General features: G+C 47.3%; 1 protein-coding gene across 3 annotated transcripts in view; it reads right to left on the bottom strand.

Annotated features, from left to right (window-relative positions):
- Window positions 1-13295: 13295 nt before the first annotated feature.
- The window catches only part of SPTLC1 (serine palmitoyltransferase long chain base subunit 1), an 87553-nt gene continuing 79387 nt past the window's right edge, over window positions 13296-21461 (bottom strand). For all 3 annotated transcript variants that reach the window (XR_013960713.1, XM_080670701.1, XM_080670702.1), the window contains 3 exons: window positions 19338-19455; window positions 16811-16884; window positions 13296-15419 (listed from right to left, as the gene is read on the bottom strand). Coding sequence is in view for 2 of the 3 variants with exons in the window: in XM_080670701.1 (XP_080526827.1) it covers window positions 15326-15419; window positions 16811-16884; window positions 19338-19455 (286 nt within the window). In the remaining variant the exon portion in view is untranslated. The remainder of the gene's footprint in view (window positions 15420-16810; window positions 16885-19337; window positions 19456-21461) is intronic.

The following is a 21461-nucleotide window of genomic DNA, read 5'->3' as shown; positions in this document are numbered from 1 at the left end:
CAAGGGTCCACTTAAAGGCCCCAACCATATTTTCCATCGCAGTTGGGAATCCTCCGATGTGAATCTACAGATTAGGGCCAGCTGTAGTTATGCAAGGATTTGGGACTTCAAGAGTGTGGGCACCCCTAACCCCGTGTTGTTCAAGGGTCAATTGCATACTGAAAAAGGTTGCATCAGAATGAAAATTTTAAAATATTATTCAAAAAATGATGGCAACATATTATTTGCAAAATAGAAGGATTCCAATAGGTAAGGATAAGTGTTTATTTGACAATTAGAAACAGATCTTATAAATCATATAGCAATTAAATATATTCCATTTTACTCTATAAGATATTTTTAGCAAATTATAATATAAGACCACATTAAACAGAAAAATTAGATCGAGAATGCAAGACACAAAGTGCAAAAGTGAGAGTGCTTAAATTTCTAAAGTACATTATAGCGTCCAAAGCATTTTCCTTTTGAATATGAATTTTATTTTTCTAAAACTGAAGTATTTAATGAATGTTCAAGTAATGCTAGAAAATGATAAAGAAGCTACCATTTCCCAAAATTCAAGCACTTGGAAATAACCTCTATTATCTTTCGATGAACATCACTCTACACACCTTACTTTGGAGAGAGCTGTATACCAGAGCGATGCATATGTCCTCCAGACTCTCAGCTACTAATTAGCAGAGAGACTGCACAGTGAAAATGTGGCCTGGCATCCGAGGCTCGTAGTGTGGTGGACAGACGCCTGGACGTGGAGCCAATTCTACCTCTTACTGTATACATGGGGTGAGGACACACACAGCCCCTTCACTCAAAGATGTGGGTCTTCTGCATCGGGACGAATGTGAACAATAACAAAAATCTTAAATTTGAAGGTGGCAACATGATAGCCATGATAAGGTTTCTTACCCACAGATCTGAGGCCCGGAAAGGTGGCTTGGTTGGGTTCTGGGCCACACTGCGCAGTCATCCCGTTCTAGGCCGTGCTGCACAGTCATCCTGTTGTAGGTCACGCTGTGCAGTCATCCCCTTCTAGGTCACGCTGTGTGGAGGTCCCGGTCTGGCCCGTGCTGTGTGGAGGTACCAGTCTAGCCCATGCTGTGCAGTGCCAGGCTGCCCACACAGCTATCTGTGATGGGCCCAGGCCCTTCACAGGGAGGAGCCTCCCAGAGTCCTGGCATCCAGACCTCCCTTCCCAGACCTGGTGTGCTGAGGCCGGGCTGAGCCACTGGAAAGAGCTGGGGAAGTGGTCAACAGCACACTTTTCCTTCTTTCCCTTTCATCTGCTGGTGACACTCTGGTGTCTGAGGACATTGCCAGGGTGTGGACAGAGGCCTCTCCCTGGGGGCTGCCGCTCTGGCCTCTGGGGAACACTCAGACCCTCCGCTTTCTTTTGGTCATGTGTGGGACACGGGGGTGGCCTTGGAATTCACTGCCAGCAGACCTGCATTCTCAACAACAACTGGAGGCTGGTTCCAAGGCTGCGTGTGAGTGAAAGGGGACAGAAACACTCCTTTTCCTTGGAGTCTGGGAAGCACACAGGGGAATCGGAGCCGGATCCTGGAGCCACAGTCCTTCTGAGTGCCCTCCTTCTGGGTCCCGTAGGAGGTAAGAGATCTGCACTTCTGTATGGAGTTTGTTTTGCCAATTTGTCTCAGTTATGTAATTATCATTACAAATAATAACATATAGCCCAGCTGGCAGGGCACAGTGGTTGAGCGTTGATCCATGAACCAGGAGGTCACAGTTCAAGTCCTGTCAGGGCACATGTCTGGGTTGTGGGCTCGATCCTCAGGGTGGGCATGGAGGAGGCAGCCGATCAATGATTCTCTCGCATCCTTGATGCTTCTATATCTTTCCCTCTTGCTTCCTCTCTGAAATGAATAAAAACATATTTTAGGGAGAAAGCAAGATAGCGGCATAGGTAAACACCTGAAATTGCTGCCTCCCACAACCACTTCAAAACTACAACTAAAGGACAAAACAGACATCATCCAGAACCACAGGAAGGCTGGCTGAGTGGAAATTCTACAACTAGAAGGAAAAAGAAAAGCACACTGAGACTCAGAGGAGCTGCAGAAGTAAAGTGCAGAGGTACGGAGGTGCAGGCACAGAGAGGGCTGGCAACTGAGTACGTGGCTGTCTTTTTCAATCGGGAGGGGGACACAAGCTCCCGACTGCTCTGAACTCCAGTTCCGGGCAAGACTCTGGGGACCCAGACTCATTCGGGGAGAAACTGGACTGTCTGGCATCGGGCGGAACTCCAGGGCGGCGATCTCTCAGAGGTGCTTGCAGTGATTACCGAGGGACACTGAGACCCAGGGGCCTCTTAGGGCAGGGCTGATGGGAAGCCATTGCTGTTTGCTCTGCCCTGTGGATTCCCTGAGACCCCCCCCCCCCAAGCTGTGTGCAGAGGCTTTTGCATATGAATGGCCTGCCCCTTTGTAATCTAAAATTACCTAACAAATTGTAGTTGGGTCAGAGAGACCCAGAACATCCAAAAGAAGGCCCAAGGCCCTGTAACAGCTTGCATTGCTTCACAGCTGGGCCTCATCTGGGCACCTCCAAACCCCAAACAGAGAAGAGGAATCTGCAGATCTCTCCGTAGCTCCTGCTGGGTGGCCTCAGGCAGAGGCTAAATTAGCACCTCCTTAGAGATCCAAGAGCCAGTGTACCCAGTGGTCAGAGTGGGACCATCCAGATTACAACTTCTCAGATCCATAAGAGACACACTCAGGGGGCAGACTCAGTGAGCACCAAAGCCCCACTGAAGCAAGTCTTGTCTCATAAGGGTGTCTCCAGCACAGAAGTTCTCCCATCATAGACACAGCTGATTCTCACAGCCAATTGGCCTAGAGGTCAATTCCTCCCAGTGATACCAACAACAATCAAGGCTTAATTATAACAAGACTGTGCACACAGCCCACAAAGGGGTGCACCCAGAGTGTCCACCTCAGGTAACTGGGGAGGCTGAGCCACTGGGCCCTATAGGGCACCTAGCACACAAAGCCACTCCATCAACTCAGGGAAGCAGCCAAAATGTGGAGACAAAGAAACAGGTCAGAAATGACAGAAATGGAGGAAAGCAAACCACTGGATATAGAGTTCAAAACCAAGGTTATAAGGTTTTTCAAGAATTTTCTAGAAACAGCCGATAAATTTAGTGAGACCCTTGAGGATATGAAAAAGGACCAACTAGAAATTAAGCACACAATGACTGAAATAAAGAATAATATACAGAGATCCAACAGCATACTAGAGGGTCGCAAGAATCAAGTCAAAGATTTAAAATATGAATAAGCAAAAAACACCCAACTGGAAAAGCAAAAAGAAAAAAGAATCCAAAAATATGAAGATAGTGTAAGAAGCCTCTGGGACAACTTCAAGCGTACCAACATCCGAATTATGGGGGTGCCAGAAGAAGAGAGACAGCAAGATATTGAAAACCTATTTGAAGAAATAATGACAGAAAACTTCCCCCACCTGGTAAAAGAAATAGACTTACAAGTCCAGGAAGTGCAGAGAGCCCCAAACAAAAGGAATCCAAAGAGGACCACACCAAGACACATTGTAATTAAAATGCCAAGGGTTAAAGACAAAGAGAGAATCTTAAAAGCAGCAAGAGAAAAACAGTTAGTTACCGACAAGGGAGTACCCATACGATTGTCAGCTGATTTCTCAACAGAAACTATGCAGACCAGAAGGGAGTGGCAAGAAATATTCAAAATGATGAATAGCAAGAACCTACAACCAAGATTACTTTACCCAGCAAAGCTATCATTCAGAATTGAAGGTCATATAAAGAGCTTCACAGATAAGAAAAAGCTAAAGGAGTTCATCACCACCAAACCAGTATTATATAGAATGCTGAAAGGTATTCTTTAAGAAGAGGAAGAAGAAAAAGGTAAAGATAAAAATTATGAACAACAAATACATATCTATCGACAAGTGAATCTAAAACTCAAGTGAATAAAAAATCTGATGAACAAAATAAACTGGTGAATATAATAGGATCAGAGGCATAGAAAGGGAGTGGACTGACAATTCTTGGGGGGAAAGGGTGTGGGGGATGTGGGAAGAGACTGTACAAAAATCGTACACCTATGGGTGAGGACAGTGCGGGGGGGTGGGTAAGGGTAGAGGGTGGGGTGGGAACCGGGTGGAGGGGAGCTATGGGGGGAAAAAAGAGGAACAACTGTAATAATCTGAACAATAAAGATTTATATATAATTTAAAAAAACAACAACATATGTATTTGGGGGCATCTGGTACAATTTTAAGTGTTGGCTTGTATAATTTCACCTAATTCTCACAACGGCTTGTGGGCGTGGACATGATCATTCTGCATGTGCAGAGGAGGAAACGAGGCCCAACAGGTTTAAGCTGCTGTTGAGGCCACAGGGACAGTAGGTGGTAATGTGGGTTCTCGCCAGGCGACCTGTCCCTGGGCCGGAACTCTGTGTTTGATGAGCCTTCAGGGGCCTCTGGGGACGTCACAGAGAATGTGGAACAAATGAGGGTCCTGGCTATCACAGCAGGGAGGGTGCCTCCGAGAAACTGAGGGAGGCCATTACGTGGGGGGGGGGGATGGGGGCAGAGACACTTTGCTGATCAGTAGTGACCGTTGTGGGAATGCAGCCCAGTATTGCACCCTTTCTAGCTGATGCACTGTCATCAGAAGTGGGCCGTGGGTGGTGTGAGAGAATCAAAGGGCTCTTCCTGTCCTTGAGAAAGGTGGGCATGGGAGCTCTTTCTCTGAGACGGGTCTGTTGAGCTAAATAAAAATTTCCAAGTGGGCCTGGGAGAACACTACGAGGATTCAGGTAACTATGACAAATACTGTCCGCTCGGCCCTCTATTTCACAGGTGAGACTTGACCAGTGAGGAGCAAGGTCTGACCCAAGGCCTCGCAGCTGCTGAGTAAAAGCTGGGACCAGATGCCTGCTCTCCCGCGTTGTCTGTTGTCAGATTTGCCTGGGCTGCCTCGTTCCCAGCGCTGCCTCGTCCAGCCTCCAAAGGTGCTGCACCTGGCAAGCAGCGGCTTTGCTCTACCCTCGCCCTGTCTTGACCCTGCCTTCTCCTTCTGCCTCTATCTTATAAGGACGGCTGAGATGGCATTTAAGGCCCATGGATACCATTCAGGGCAACCTCACCTTTATCCCCTAAACTTACTCGCAGCCACACAGACCCCTTTTTCCAGATCAGGTAACAGGCATGAAGTCCAGGGATTACTTGATTCTTTGGGGGGTTATTATTCAATCTACTAATGGGAATTCAATATCCAATTCTCAGCAACATTTGTTGATGACTATTCTTTCCCCAGTGAATAGTCTTGGCACTTTGTCGCAAATGAACTGACCATAAATCTGAGGGTTTATTTCTCAACTCTCAGTTCTATTTTATCGATGTATCCTTGAATTGCTGCCATACTGTCTTGCTAGCTGGAGTATTGTAGTGCTTTAAATCAGGTAGTTTGAGTCATCCCACTTTGTTCTCTTTTTTTAAAATTGCTTTGGCACTCTAATCAGTTTGGCTCAGTGGTTAGAACGTTGGCCCACAGACTGAAGGATCGAAGGTTTGATTCTGGTCAAGGGCACATACCTTTGTTGCAGGCTCAATCCCTGGCCCCAATCAGGGAGCATGTGGGAGGCAATCAATTGATGTGTCTCACATCAATGTTTCTCTCTCTCTCTCTCTCCCTCTCTCCCCCTCCCATTCTCTTTTAAAAATCAATGGAAAAAATGTCCTCCAGTGAGAACAAAAACAAAATTGCTTTGTACTTTCATCTAAATTTTAGGATTCACTTGTTGATTTCTGCATAAAAATCTGCTGGAATTTTTATAGGAACTTCATTGAATCTATAAATCAATTTGGGGAATCTTCCAACCTATAAATATGTTATGTCTCCCCACTTATTTCTTTGTTTAATTTCTCATATTTCATAGTTTTCAGTGTACAAGTCTTACACTTGGTAAATTTATTTCTATTATCTTATTCTTTTTAATGCTATTATGAATGAAATTGTTTTCTTAATTTCATTTCAGATTGTTTGTTGGTAGTATATAAAAATACAATTCACTTTTGTATATTGATCTTGTATCTTCTGATCTTGCTAAACATATTTATTGCCTTAGGATTTCCTGAATAGTATCATATCATCTGCAAATAAGGGTGTTTTTTACTTTTTCCAATCTGGATGCCTTTAATTTTCTTTTTAAGCCTTATTGCACAGGCTAGATTCTCCAGTAAAATTCTGAATAGAAGTTAAGGCTTTTTTTACCCATGTCCATTAGAGAAATTACTCCTCTGGTAATTAGTCTGGCTTTGGTATTAAGGTAATATTAACCTCATAAAATGAATTGAGAGATGTCCCCATGTCCTCTGTTATTTTTGGAAAGTTATTTGTATGATTTCATCTTTAAATATTTGGTAGAATTTACTAGTGAAGTCATAGTGACCTGGACATATTTATGGGAAGATTTTAAATTATTAATTCAATTTTCTTACTTGTTATGTTCAGATTTTCTATTTGTTTGTTTTGATAATCTTTGTCTTTCTTGGAATTTCTTTGTCATTTAAACTGCCTAATTGGTAGGCATAAATGTGTTTCTACTACTCCCTTATAATTCCTTAAAATTTCTTTTTAATTGCATTGATTTTTAAAGAGGATGGGAGAGAGAGAGAGAAAGAGAGAGAGAGAGAAACACCAATGTGAGAGAAAAACATCAATTGGTTGCCTTCTCTACATGCCCGTACTAGGGATCAACAATGTAAGTATATGCCCTGACTGGGAATCGAACTCACTACCTTTCGGTGTACAGGATGACACGCCAACCAACTGAGCCACCCCAGCCAAGGCATAATCCTTTAAAAAAATTATTGACATTATTACAGATGTCCCCCATTTCCTCCCCTCTACCTCTTTGCCTCTCTCCACTCAGCCCCCACATCAACCCAGGCCTTCCCCACACTGTCTGTGTCCATGGGCAATGCATAGCCTATCTAATAAAGGAGTAACATGCAAATTGACCATACCTCCGCTACACTCACAAGCCACACCCACCAGCCAATCAGGAGCGAGTATGCAAATTAACCCAACCAAGATGGCTGCAGCCACGGAGTGAGCAGGAGGCTTGGGTTTCCCTGGCAATGGAGGAAGCCAAGCTTCCCCGCACACTCTGGCAGGCCCTGGACTCCACTCAAGGCTACAAAGTTTCAATTATCATACCTAATAGACAAACATGTAAATTGACTGTACCTCCACTACGCCCACAGCCAATCAGAGTGAGTATGCAAATTAACCCAACAAAGATGGAGGTTAATTTGCATACACAGGCGCCCAGCAGCCTGAGTCCCAGGAACTTTCTCAGCACCCAGGTCACTCCAAGGTAGGCCCCTGGTGGGTCCTGAGCAACCTGGGAAGGGCCTGAGCCAGGGGGCTCCTGGGCAGGGGCAGAGCCAGGCGATTGGAGGGAGCTGGGGTCCCCTGCCCAGGCCCCAAGCCCCAGCCAGAGGCTTGGGGCCTGGGCAGGGGTGGAGCTGGGCGATCGGGTGATTGGAAGGAGCTGGGGGTTCCCTGCCCAGGCCCCAAGCCTGGGCAAGAGACTTGGGGCCTAGGCAGGGGCAGAGCCGGGCGATTGGAGGGATCTGTGGGGCCCCTGCCCAGGCCCGGAGGCTATAGGCCTGGCAGGGGTGAAGCTGGCAATCCAAGGGAGCTGGGGGGGTCCCCTGTCCAGGCCCCAAGCCCGGGCCAGAGTCTTGGGGCCTGGGCAGGGGCGGAGCCGGGTGATCAGAGGGAGCTGGGGGTCCCCTGTCCAGGCCTCAAGCCTGGGTCAGAGGCTTGGGGCCTGAGAAGGGGTGGAGCCAGGCAATCAGAGGGAGCAGGGGGGCCCCTGCCCAGGCCGGGAGGCTTGTTTAGGCCTTGGCAGGGTCGGAGCCAGAGATCAGAGGCGATTGGTGTGAACTACAGAGGAAACACCTTTTCTGACCGCTCATTGGCTAAGATCCCTGTTTGCCACTGGTAATATTCTTAGTAACTTGGGTATAAGAATCCAAAAAGGTGATCTAGGGCTTTTCCACCACACTCCAGGAGAAAAAAATGAAGGTCCGCTGCTGGAGGGACACCTGGGACTCCAGCAGCTCCATGTCACTCAGCCACAATCCCAATACCTGCTGGTTTTTACAGCCTGATGTTATGGGGACCTCTCAGCTCTGAGAGCCTGGGCTTGCGGTGGGGGAGGTCTGGTGTGGGGCTGGGACCCCTGGCTCCTCACGGCAACCTCCGCAGAGACAATCTCCCTCCCAATTAAAAAAGGGGCACACAATCAAGCTGTATTACAAAGCCACTGTTCTCAAAACAGCCTGGTACTGGCACAAGAACAGACATATAGACCAATGTAATAGAATAGAGAACCCAGAAATCAACCCAAACCACTATGCTCAATTAATATTTGACTAAGGAGGCAAGAGCATACAATGGAATCAAGACAGTCTCTTCAATAAATGGTGTTGGGAAAATTGGACAGATACATGCAAAAAAAAAAATGAAACTAGACCACCAACTTACACCATACACAAGAATAAAGTCAAAATGAATAAAGGACTTAAACATAAGACGGGAAACCATAAAAATACTAGAGGAATCCACAGGCAGCAAAATCTCAGACATATGCTGAAGGAACTTCTTCACTGATACTGCTCCTAGGGCAATGGAAACTAAAGAGAAAATAAACAAATGGGACTACATCAAAATAAAAAGCTTTTGCACAGCAAAAGAAACCATCAATAAAACAACAAGAAAGCCCAGTGCATGGGAGAACATATTTGCCAATGATATCAACGATAAGGGTTTAATCTCCAACACTTACAGGGAACTCATACAACTTAACAAAAGGAAGATAAACAATCCAATCAAGAAATGGGCAACAGACCTAAATAGAAACTTTTCGAAAGAAGACAGAAGGAAGGCCAAGAGACATATGAAAACATGCTCAAAGTCACTAATTATCCAAGAGATGCAAATCAAAACGACAATGCGGTACCATCTCACACCTGTCAGAATGGCTATCATCAACAAATCAATAAATGACAAATATTGGAGAGGATGCGGAGAAAAAGGAACCCTGGTGCACTGCTGGTGGGAATGCAGATTTGTGCAGACACTGTGGAGAACAGTATGGAGTTTCCTCAAAAAACTAAAAATAGAACTCCCATTTGACCCAGTAATACCACTTCTAGGAGTATATCCCAAGAAGCTAGAAACATCAATCAGAAAAGATATATGCATCCCTATGTTCATAGCAGCACAATTTACCATAGCTAAGATCTGGAAACTGCCTAAATGCCCATCAGCAGATGAGTGGATAAAACTGGTACATCTACACAATGGAATACTACGCTGTGCTAAAAAAGAAGGAATTCCTACCATTTGCAACAACATGGATGGAACTGGAGAGCATTATGCTAAGTGAAATAAGCCAGTCAGAGAAAGATAAATATCACATGATCTCACTCATTTGTGGAATATAATGAACAACATAAACTGATTTAAAAAAAACAGATCCAGAGACAGAGAAACATCGATCAGACCATCAAACCTCAGAGGGAAGGTAGGGAAGGGTGGGGGTAAGGGGGAGAGATCAACCAAAGGATTTGTATGCATGCATATGGGCCTAACCAATGGACACAGACAACAGGGGGTGAGGGCATGAGTGGGGGGATGGGAGGGTAATGGGGGAATAAGGACACATATGTAACACCTTAATCAATAAAGAAATTTAAAAAAAGGGGGGAGGCACACATGGATGCCGGACCAGCCTGTTCTGCGCCTCCACCCTCCTATCAGTTTCAGTGTGCTTTTTTACTTCTCTAGTTGTAGGACTTCCATTTAGCCAGCTTTCAGGCACTTCTGGGTGATGGTTGTTCTGTACTTTAGTTGTAATCTTGATGTGGTTGTGGGAGGTGGTGAGTACAGTCATTTATCTACGCCAGCATCTTGTTTCCAAGTTTGGAATATTTTAAAGCCTTTGGAGAAATCTCTGAAGAAAGTCTGTTGCAAGTAGCCAGTTTAGGGAGGTCATGCCTGGTTCCATGCTAGGAGAAAGAGCCCTGAATTCACGTTACAAGCAGACTCTCTACTCCGAGAAAGGCTGAGGTTACACTCGTATCTTTTTAAAAAATATATACTTTTATTGATTTCTGAGGAGAGGGAGTGACAGAAACATCAGTGATGAGAGAGAATCACTGATTGTCTGCATCTTGCACACCCCCTACTGGGGATCAAGCCGGCAACCTGGGCATGGGCCCTTGAATGGAACTGAACCCAGGACCCTTCAGTCCATAGGCCAAAGCTCTATCCACTGAGCAAAATCAGTTAGGGCTCACTCATATCATTTAAAAGAGTAAGAGGGAAGAAATGGGAAATATATTTATAGTCTAAAAAACTTACCCACAGATTTACCATTTCTGGAGATCTTCATTTCTTCCTGCAGATGTGACTTCCTGTCTGCTGTCACTTCTTTTCATCCTGAAGAATTTCCTTTAGTATTTCTTGTGAGGCACGTGTTAGCAATGAATTCTCTTAGTTCTCCTAGGAATGTCTTTCTTCACTTTTATTTTTGAAGGATTATTTTGCTGATACTGAATTCTTGGTTGGTGGGTTTCTTCTTCTAGGACCTTGAATGTCTGCTCTGCATTCTGGCTTCTGTTATCCCAGAGACACCAGCGTTAATCATGCTGCCCCTTTGCATTTCCGTGAGTCGCCTTTCTCTTGCTGCTTTCAAGATTCTTTTTGTCTTTCAACATTTTCACTATGATGTGTCTGGATGTGAATCAGTGTTTACTTTATCTTTGTGAACTTTTTCAATATGTAGGTTCATTAAAAAAAATAAATAAAATGTGAGCCTGGCTGGTGTGGTCAGTGGTTGAACATTGACCTATGAAACAGGAGGTCAACAGTTTGATTCCTAGTCAGGGCACATGCCTGGATTGCAGGCTTGTTCCCGTGTGGGGCACGCAGGAGGCAGCCAGTCAATGATTCTCTCTCATCATTGATGTTTCTATCTCTCCCTTTCCTTTCCACTCTGAAATCAATAAAAAATATTTTAAAAACATCATTATGTTCTCTTTTCTTCAGGTTGTTGTTTCCTACTTATCTATCTTCAAGTTACTGATCCTCTGTGATGGCCCTCTTAGTGATTTATTTATTTTTTTTACGTTTTCTTATTTTTCGACTCCAGAATTTCCATGTTAGTCTTTTAAAACAACTTTTCTTTGTGATTATTTATAATTTCACTTACTTTTTATAAACATGATTTCCTATACTTTTAACTGCCTTGAAATCTTTACAAAATGCATCATATGGGGATGATCAAGATAGCTTCTACTGGCTGCTTTATTTCCCTCTGAGTATAGTCACACTTCATTTCTTTGCAAACCTAGTAATCTATGAAATTAATCCATGCTTTCTCATGCATGATCAATACCTGTGAATTGCATGTGTTTGAGAATAAGCTTTTTCTCTATTCTGCAGGTATAAAGCTTGGTATTGCTATATGATCTATATATTATACTAGAGGCCCAGTGCATGAAATTTGTGCACGGGGGTGGGGGTGGGAGATATCCCCTCAGCCCAGCCTGCACGCTCTCCAATCCAGGACAACCCTCTCACAATCCAGGACCGCTGGCTCCTAACTGCTCACCTGCCTGATTGCCCCTAACTGCCTCCCCTGCCAGCCTGATCACCCTTAAGTGCCTCTGCCTACCGGTCTGATTGCCCCTAACTGTCCCTACATGCCTGATCGCCCCTAACTGCCCCTCCTGCTGGCCTGGTTGCCCTCAACTGCCCCCCCGCCCCCCGCACCAGCCTGGTCACCCCACAGCCTATTCAATCATTTGGTCGTCCCTCACTAATCCCCCTGCCAGCCTTGTCACCCCACACAGCCTGCTGTTTGGTCATCCGTCCAGTTGTTTCAGTTGTGATGGCCCCTGGCTTTTTATATATTACGATTACTTAGGTTTTCCATGGCCCTTTTTCCCACTTGACTTCCCTTGGACTAAAAGTTCAAACCTCCTACTCTTAAGTGTATTTCTATTTTCCGTTGAATCTATATAGTATATGCTTTGGGTGTGGGTTGTGATATTTAGTGCAGAATTATTTGTAAATGATATATCATTATTTTAAATTGTGCCCTTTAGCAATAGATACTTAATGTCTATTGGCTTGAATTCTACCTTGTGCTATCAGGATGATCATTTCTGCTTTTGTTTGTTTGTTAATCCTCACCTTAGGACACTTTCTCCATTGATTTTTTTAGAAAGAGTAGAAAGGAGGGGAGGGGGGAGACAGAGAGAAACATCGATATGAGACACATTGATTGGTTGCTTCCTGCACATGTCCCAACTGAGACTGGGGATCGAGTCTGCAACCGAGGTACGTGCCCTTGACTGGAATGGAACCCGCAATCTTTCAGTCTGTGGGCTGACATGCTAACCACTGAGCAAACCAGCAAGGGCTCCATTTTCTTTTATGTTCAGCTTTTCTGAATCATGAGTTTAGGTTTGTCTCTTGTATCTACACAATGAGCTTATTCGAAGTTTTCCTTCCATATTTTATAACACTTCTTTCTACTTTGTCAGAATATTTATATATTTTCTACTTGTCACATCTTTAGTCTAATTAAATATAGCCATTGCTCCTATTTGTCCTTTTGCTGAAATTTCCCATTATAATTCTTTAAAAAAAAAATTCACTGGAAGATATATTTATTGATTTTAGAAAAAGAGATTGGCTGCCTCCCATATGCACCCTGACTAGGGGCTGAACCTTGACCTCCTGGTTCATAGGTCGACGCTCAACCACTGACCCACTCCAGCCTGGTTGAGCTCTAATTTTGTTTTTTCTATAAACATGTTACTTGAAAGATAGCTTTTCTGGATATAAAGTCCTTGATTCACATTCATTTTTTTTTTTTTGCATTGAATCTCTTCAAAATGCTGCTTCACTTTTGTTTTGCCTTGTATACTGCTGTTGAATTTTTAAAATTTATCTGTGTTTCGTCTTCCTTAAGCCTCCCAGTGCATTCTCTTTGTCAGACAGTAAGTAGGGAAATAAAGTGTAAGTATTCTCCACAACATAATCCATAGAGTAGGTGTGGCTATGGATGGTTTTATTTGCTGTCTTCATAAGAATAGTTCGGATGGAGATAATCAGATTTAGGTGGCTATCAGCATCCTCAAACACTTCTATTTCTGGGACTAAGGTTTCACGTCCACAGGAAAGATGGCAACAGGCCCACACATCAGAATATTATTGTTTATTTCACAGGTTTGAAGATGCACTTTTCCCCATCCACATTACCTGACACTGAACTGCGTCTTATACCTGGTGGCGTATCACAGACAGCAGCGCACATCAGCGCACCTGGTCCAGCTGGCAGCACACAGCTGGCATGCTGCTATCTCTTTGTCCGACTTGCGTTGGCCGTTTCCCTGAGTGCACCCTCACTGCAGACAATAGGAAGGGCAGCGCATGGTGCCAACCCTGGCCCTATGCCCAGTGGACATGGGCTCCCCATGTCACAGCCGCTGCCTGTCTCAACAGAGGGTCCTTCCCAAGCACTTTAGAACCTTGCGTTTCTGGGAGGAACTCGGAACCTGCACCAGATGTGTTTTCCTCAGCATTCTGCCTAGCTGACATGTTTTGGTATTTACATTACTGGATTGTGGTCATTTTACAGAAATAATTAAAAACATTATTTTTGTTTAAAATGTTGGCATTTTTTTGAGGATTGAAGTTAAATAATGTGCTCTACCATCTTACCCGGGAATTTACAATCACTTTTTAGAAGTAGCAATAAACACAGCTGTTACAATTTTGACTTGCAAAGTACAAAACAGTTTAAAAGTTACTATCCTCACCATTTATAAACTAATGGTTCTTGTATGTTTGTAGTTCTATGTGGCCAAGGCTTAAATTAGTAGGAAGCTAGGAAATTTCAGATACATTATTGAAATTATGCAGGCACCAAACATCTGACACTTTTCACAGTACTAAGAAATTAACATTTTTCTACCTCACCCAACTCCCACAAAAATAACATCGTAGATTTGTAGAAAAGTAAAATCAAGAGAGTGTTCTGTTGAATATGTTACATACAAAAATAGACTCATTATCAGGAATGTAACTTTATTTTCGTTAAAAAACAGATTCACCCTGCGAAGAGCCCTGCACCTGTGAGCAGCAGCAGCAGCCACAAGGTCGTATGGACGAAGTACCTCAAGCAAAATCAAAACCACATTTTAAAAAGGTGTTATTTTAAAGGATGGTGAACACAGGTTATAAAAATGATATTTCTACAATTTTATTCCTTCACCATTAGTAAGACGAAAAAAAGGTGTAATACTTATGCAACATGGGTGCCCGTAACAAATATTCCCACCACCTCACTGGGTTTGCTAAGGGAAAACAGCTGAGGTACAGCTTCATAATTTAATTTTTAGTGCTTTATATTATTTTTGGATATTTGGAATCAATAAACTGAAAAGAAAAAACTTCTAATTTTCCTTAGCTTAGAAAAAGCCTGCAGTTCTATGTCCCTAGGAATCCATTCAAGATATTCTAGAACATCGAGGACATGATTCATATTTTGGGATCAGCACAATAACCCTCTTCCTAAAGCAGATTAGGTCTACACGTAATAAATGGAAAGGTCAATTGTGAAACAGAATAGGATCTGATTTAAATTCGCATACAGGAAGTCTAATGGCTATTCTCTGGGTAGAGAGGCTAAGACTAGCTGTCAGAAATGGTGTAACAGCAATCCTTAGTGTTTGTAAATGGAATGAAAGTTTATAATAACTGCACAAAAAAGTGTTCCTTTGTATGTTAGCCACACTGAGCTCCCACGGCACAGCTGCAGCGAGGGCTGAGCCAGACCTTCAGTCGGTTTCTCCAGGCGCACTGAGCACTCCCGTGGAAGCCCTGAGGAGTGCCCAGTCTTCACTCGGAGGGAGAGATGGTAACTGAAGCTCCATTTTTAAACAATGACAACAACAAATGGAAGAATATAAAATATTGGTATAATGAACATTTAGATAGCACTAAACAGCATGATTTCATACAGTTGTATGCTTTCACCAGTTTTCCTTAAAAAACAACCACCAATTCCTGGGCTTTTAGATGTGTTTTCTTTGTAAAAATAACCAGCATCCTTCGCATGGTCATGCCAAAGCTGCAGTCACCGTGCCCGGTGACCAGTCAGTCGGTGCAGATCTCCGATGTGCCGCAGCGAGGCTGTGTGCCGGGTGGCCCAGCCCTGAGCCTGCGGGATTAGACCAGGACCGCCTGGGCTACCTCCTTGATCGTGGACGCAGCCTTCTCCAGCTCCTCTTCCGTCTGCTCTACGGTGACCACCACCCTAATGCTGAGAGATGAGGAAGGACACAAAACATCCGCTGCTCAGCCTGCCGTCTGCTTTGTGCATCAGCTCCCCTGAGCGCGGCCGCCAGCAGCAAGCTGAGGCCTGCAGCTGTTCTCACCACGACAGCAGGTGAGGGTGGGACAGGGCCCTCTGTCCTGCAGGCCCCAACATCTGACACCACCTGTCTCAGGAGCTCGTGGCTCCTGCATGGATGGTTAGTGTGTGCCTACTCGACATGACCTGGCAGGGGGCTCCGCCCAGGGACGCCAGGAAACTGGGTCTTTTACATAAACTACTGCTTCAGCAGTTCCAGACCCCAGGCCAAAGCTCCAATGTCTCCAATTAATGAACTGTCTAGTTGCTCCTGTCTGTAATTCAGTAAGTCATGTGGAAGCTCTACAGTATTTTGCAGTAAGGCAAACATTTTCAAGTTTGCAGAAAACTGAAGACAAATATCAGCTCCTCAGAGCAGTTCTGCCTCTGTCCCCTAAAAACACCTATTGTATTGACTGGACACATTTGCTGAGCTGCACTGTGCTGGGCATGGAGCCCAGGGCAGGAAGCCACCGCGGCCCCTGTCCTGACACTAGTCACACCTCTGCCTGGGCGCAGCGAGGAAGGAGGGCAGCGTCCTAAGGGTGCTCACAAGCTGTTACTAGGGGCCTGCAGACCAGCGTCCCGTCTCTAGATCCCATGTATGAGGTCCTCCAGGTCGTCTCCAAGCTCGCTCTTGCTGCTGCCTTTCACGCTTGGGCTCTGGCTCCCACCTGCACCCGGGGTCACCATGCCACGCACTCTACTCCCTTCTGGAAGGCCTCCATGCTTACCAGGTCGCCTGACATATTCGATTTTCTGGGCTCAGCTTACATGTCAGCTGCTCTCGGAAGCCCGAGTCCCTCCCAGGCTACTCCTCTGTGACCTCGCTGACCCCATGCAGTGGCCCTGCAAACCATGCCTCAGGGTCTCCCTCCTTCAACTGCACTGGACGCGGGCAGAGGGGGGCCAGTATGTTAAACCAGGAGTCCAGGCACATCCCCACGCTGGCTCCTGCCCCTGCGATCCCCCCTCTGCTGGTTCCCTGGGGTTCTGTAAGGGTTTGTGGACAATGCCGCACACCGTACGCTGTGAGGGGCGGGGGTGTCGGCCATCTCAGTTCTTGGAACCTCAGACATTTCTTCAGTCAACTAGGAAGACACTGTGAGTCCTGGGGGCTTTTCAGTTAAAATGTGAAAACATCTAGTTTGAAAACAGACAACAGTTGATGTACTCTATTTCAATGATAAACATTCTTCCTTGCCCTGTGATAGCCTTTCAAAAACTTCAAACCATGACACATCTCACCCAGATTTTAGAGAAGGAACAAAAAGTGAGGCCATACTTCAATGTCTACCAACCTTGGAGGCGGGAGGCACTTCTCTTCTCTCTCCAGGTAGCGTGCCTGGGTGAGGGCGATGCTCCGGTCCATGCACTGCAAGAAGAGGGCAGTCAGCCACAGCAGGCGCATGGGGCACCCCTGTGGCAGGTCTAACGCCCGGTCCAATGCCGATGGCTGGAGACCAGTAAGAGCAGCAGGATACACAGAGCTGGCCACCACGGCGGGAGCCTGCATGGCCAGCAGGACTTAGAGACAGAGCGTTAGGTCGACTTCATTGACATGTAATCGGCCACAGTAGCTGGTAGTCATTTCAGACAAAGCAGAGTTGGGACATGGGCAATGCCAGCAAAGCCCACAGGCGGCCCACGAGCTGGACTGGGCCTGGTGCCAACAGAGCGTCTAGAAAGGGCCTGGAGCTTGGCTGCCTCTGACCGCCCTCTCCCCGTGGCCAGCGCCCAGCCCAGCCCGCCAGGCGGCTGCACACATCTGAGGCTGGCTCTCCCAGGCCTGTGCCACCTGCTGACAGGTGGAACTGGAAACATACTCTATCAAAACGAATGCATAACGAATCAAAGGAAGGGAGCGAGTTACCGTGGTTTCTTCTCTAGGGTGACGACAGTTGTTTGGAGTCGAGTTATACTTGTAAAAAGGAGCACGTAGTGGCACAAGGAGTTAGCCCTGTGCATAGCCGCAGGAGGGCATTCTGTAAGTGGCAGGGCAGGGTTTCTGAGGGGCAAGGACAGGCACCTGGCGATGGCACGGGCTGATCTGCGTCCAGAAGTGGATGCCGGCCTGGCTGCCCCCAGCCTGGCTAGTAAGAAGCATCCAACCCACCTCAGTGTGTACAGACGACGTTCTGTCAAGCAACTCAACAAACTCTTTCAGTTCTACAAAGCTTAAGGCTCACAGCTCTGGTTCTCCTGTCCCTCAGGCACTGGGAAGAGTGGGGAGGGTGGGACCACCGGCTCTGAGGTGGAACCTGTGGCGAGGCACCCACACGTTGAGAGCTCTCTCCACCTCCCACATGTGCGTGGCAAACAGTGCTGACCCAAAGCCTGCCCTGCTCACTCGGCCGCCAGGCTCTCTGCTAGAGGGCGATCGCGCCCACCCCCCCCCCCCCCCCCCCCCCCCCGTCTTGTCTCTCAGGGACAGCGAGATACACTGCTGCTGCCATGCAGTGAGACGCATGGCCGGAGCTGGGCTCTGGCCCCGGCCCAAGGGAAGGCCCGTGTCCCGCACACACACATGTGCAGAGACCGGTGCCATGAACCCCAACGCGGTTCCAGGCCTGCTCTGCAGCGGCCACTCCTGCCCAGGAAGCAAACTCTCCACAGAGGAAGGCCCTGTGATCACACTGACCACCTGGTTTGTCCCTTCAGCTGGTGTTTCAGCGAGAAGCTGCTTTGGTATCACGTCTGTATAAACGCGGATCTGAAGGGTGCTGTCACTCCTCCTGTCTGTACACTTACAAAAACACCAAGGCAGTAACTGGCTGACAGGATGCTGATCCCTTAAGAGCCTGTCTTTTTCATGTCTGCAGAACCTGACCGGAGGGGACAGCTGTGCCATTGCCTCCCTCTGCAAGGTGAGAGCACCCCAGCTTAATCAGGGATCTCACGTTCTGCATCTGGCGATACTGTTTTTGTAAGAGGACTGACCCCAGATGGCCAGATTGCATGAAGCTGTCCAGGAGCCTGTGGTTCCAGGCGATGCGGTGCACACACCGCAGGACACAGGACATCTGAGGCAAGCTGTGAGCCAGAGGTGGCCACACACTGCGCCCATCCTGAGCAGCCACATGGCAGGCGGCAGCCATCACACTCCCTGATGCGGAGCAGAGGGACTCGGAGAGAGCAGGTGGAGGAACAGTGTGCAGCCCTTTTCACTCCCGTGTGTGCTCCCGATGGAAGTGCAGGCTCCGGAGCCGCAGAGCCCCTGGGCACTTCTGGGGGGAGCAGCATGGAGGGAAGTGGGGGCAAGGGGCCACTGAACAGAAAAGGGCAAGTGGTCTTCCCCAGGGGTCTCCTCTTGGTTAATAACCGAGTGACAGTTAGTGGTAAACTGACTCTCAGACATTAAATATACTGACATCCAACTTAGGCATGGCTGCAAAGTGGCCTCCGTTACAAGGTCACCATGCCTGTTTCTAGCTGTGCTGGGATTCGCCCTGACAGTCAGCTGTCCAGGGCTGCCCGGGCCACTACACACCATGCGGCCCCCACCACGTGTAAGAAAGCCTGGAGGTGTACATGGTAAGCAAAAGGGTTTTCTGGAAGGTTAGTTACTCAGTAGAAGAAGAGTATTTTCATGTGAACACCACGTGGCCCAGAACACAGCGCCCTCAGCGCAAGCTGGAACCACTAGCCATGTGAGCTGTCCGTCAGACATGCTAGACTCAACTGGGCACGAGCACCATTCCATGAGGGGGACCACGCACTTCCATCCCCCCTACCCCGGGGCGAAGAGAGCTATGAAATGACAGAAAAGGCTGCTCGGGTCAGGGGAGGTGTGGGGCAAGCAGAACCGCTGGGAGGGCTGGCACTCACCTGACGGACAATCTCCTGCAGCAGCTTGGTGTCCTGCTCGCGGGACCCAGTGCTGGCTTCCAGCTGCAGGTGGAAGGCTGGGGACAGGGCCTCCCCCACCACTTTCAGCCCAGAAATGCTGGAGGGGAGACACGCACAGTCAGAGCCCCCCTGCCGGCTTGGCGTCTCCACACAAATAACTGTACACAGTCTGCATTAGCGCACGCCACTCACACCGACTTCTACAGGAACATCCGGAGGTGGAATTCCGGTTCCGACCACAGTCAAATGCACGCTCTAGGCCAGGGGTGGGCAAACTTTTTGACTCGAGGGCCACAATGGGTTCTTAAACTGGACCGGAGGGCCGGAACAAAAGCATGGATGGAGTGTTTGTGTGAACTAATATAAATTCAAAGTAAAGGAGCGGAGGGGAGAGCAAGAGAACCGGATAGAACAGCCGGATCCGGCCTGCGGGCCGTAGTTTGCCCACGGCTGCTAGGCAGTGCTCAGTCCAGGACCCCACCTTGTGCTCCTATGAGAGGGCTGGGAGGAAGGGCCCGGCTGCTGGGTCACGTCACAGGCTCAGGTGGCCCCTCCTCAGGTGGCTCCTCACGGGTCCTCAGCCCCTCGGCCTCTGCCCTGCTGTTTCCTCTCCTCACCTGCTCTCTCCCACCCTCTGGTGGCCAGTGCTGGTCGCCCCTGGTCTCAGCTGTCACTCCCACTGCAGGGAGGGGCTGCACCATCATGCTCTACAGCAAGCATGTCAAACTCGTGGCCCACGGGCCACATGCAGCCCACAATAAATATTTTTGTGGCCCAGCCAATATAACGGTATGTAAGAATGTTTTAATAAAAATTTCGTAACTTAATTTTTACAATATCCTGTTATACATAATCCTATATAATAAGGAGGTAATATGCAAATTGACCATCACTCCAACACACAAGATTGCCGCCCCCATGTGGTCAAAAATGGCCACCCCATGTGGATACAAGATGGCTGCCACAAGATGGCCGGCAGGAGAGGGCAGTTGTGGGTGACCAGACCAGCAGGGGAGGGCAGTTGGGGTGACCAGGCCTGCAGGGGAGGGCAGTTGGGGGCAACCAGGCCTGCAGGGGAGGGCAGTTAGGGGTGACCAGACCTGCAGGGGAGGACAGTTGGGGGTGACCAGGATGGCAGGGGAGGGCAGTTAGGGGTGACCAGGCTGGCAGGGGAGGGCAGTTAGGGGTGACCAGGCTGGTAGGGGCGGGCAGTTAGAGGCAATCAGGCTGGCAGGGGAGGGCAGTTAGGGGTGACCAAGCTGGCAGGGGAGGGCAGTTGGGGGAAATTGGGCTGGCAGGGGAGCAGTTAGGCGTCTATCAGGATGGCAGGAGAGTGGTTAGGGGGTGATCAGGCTGGCAGGCAGAAGCAGTTAGGGGCAATCAGGCAGGCAGGCAGGCAAGCGGTTGGGAGCCAGCAGTCCTGTTGTGATCAGGCCTAAACGGGCAGTAGGACATCCCTTGAGGGGTCCCAAATTGGAGATGGTGCAGGCTGGGCTGAGGGACACCCCTCCCCCCACCCCGTGCACGAATTTCATGCACCGGGCCTCTAGTTATTAATAACGAACTACAACGTTCGCTAATGACTGATTATATAATTGTGTTGCATTCATTTCCCTTACGTGCCTTATGCACAGGCGCACCATTTCTCTCCACTAAATCTAGCAGCGAATATTTTAGCAGCCGATGGCCACGTCATTAGTCTTAGATTGACTTGTTTGGTGTGCGGAACAGGAAATATTTTGCTTTCAGAGAGCAAGAAAAATAGGTTTATTTGTGTTACGCTTATTAATTTGTGCAGTTATTCAGTGTCTGGTAAGTTAATGTTCAAGAAAAAATATCAATTTTTATAAAAATGTTATTTTGTTAATGAGTACTCATTTATTTCAGCCCTTTGTATTCAGCATGTCTCTATTGAAATAAACCTACATTTCTATGAAGATTGAAGCTTTTGTTTTTTTTGCGGTCACATAAACTTACACCTTGTTTATTTAGTCCATGGTAGGCTTTGAGTTTGACATGCATGGTCTACACTACTGTCTCCTTCCCTCCACTGACTGAGCATCACCACTGGTAACACTGTGTCCTTGCTTATCATCTAACTCT

The sequence above is a fragment of the Plecotus auritus genome (genome assembly GCF_963455305.1).
Source record: "Plecotus auritus genome assembly, chromosome: 5".
Classification (NCBI taxonomy): Eukaryota; Metazoa; Chordata; class Mammalia; order Chiroptera; family Vespertilionidae; genus Plecotus; species Plecotus auritus.
Note: the sequence above shows the minus strand (reverse complement) of the source record. Positions and strands in the feature narration are given on the sequence as shown.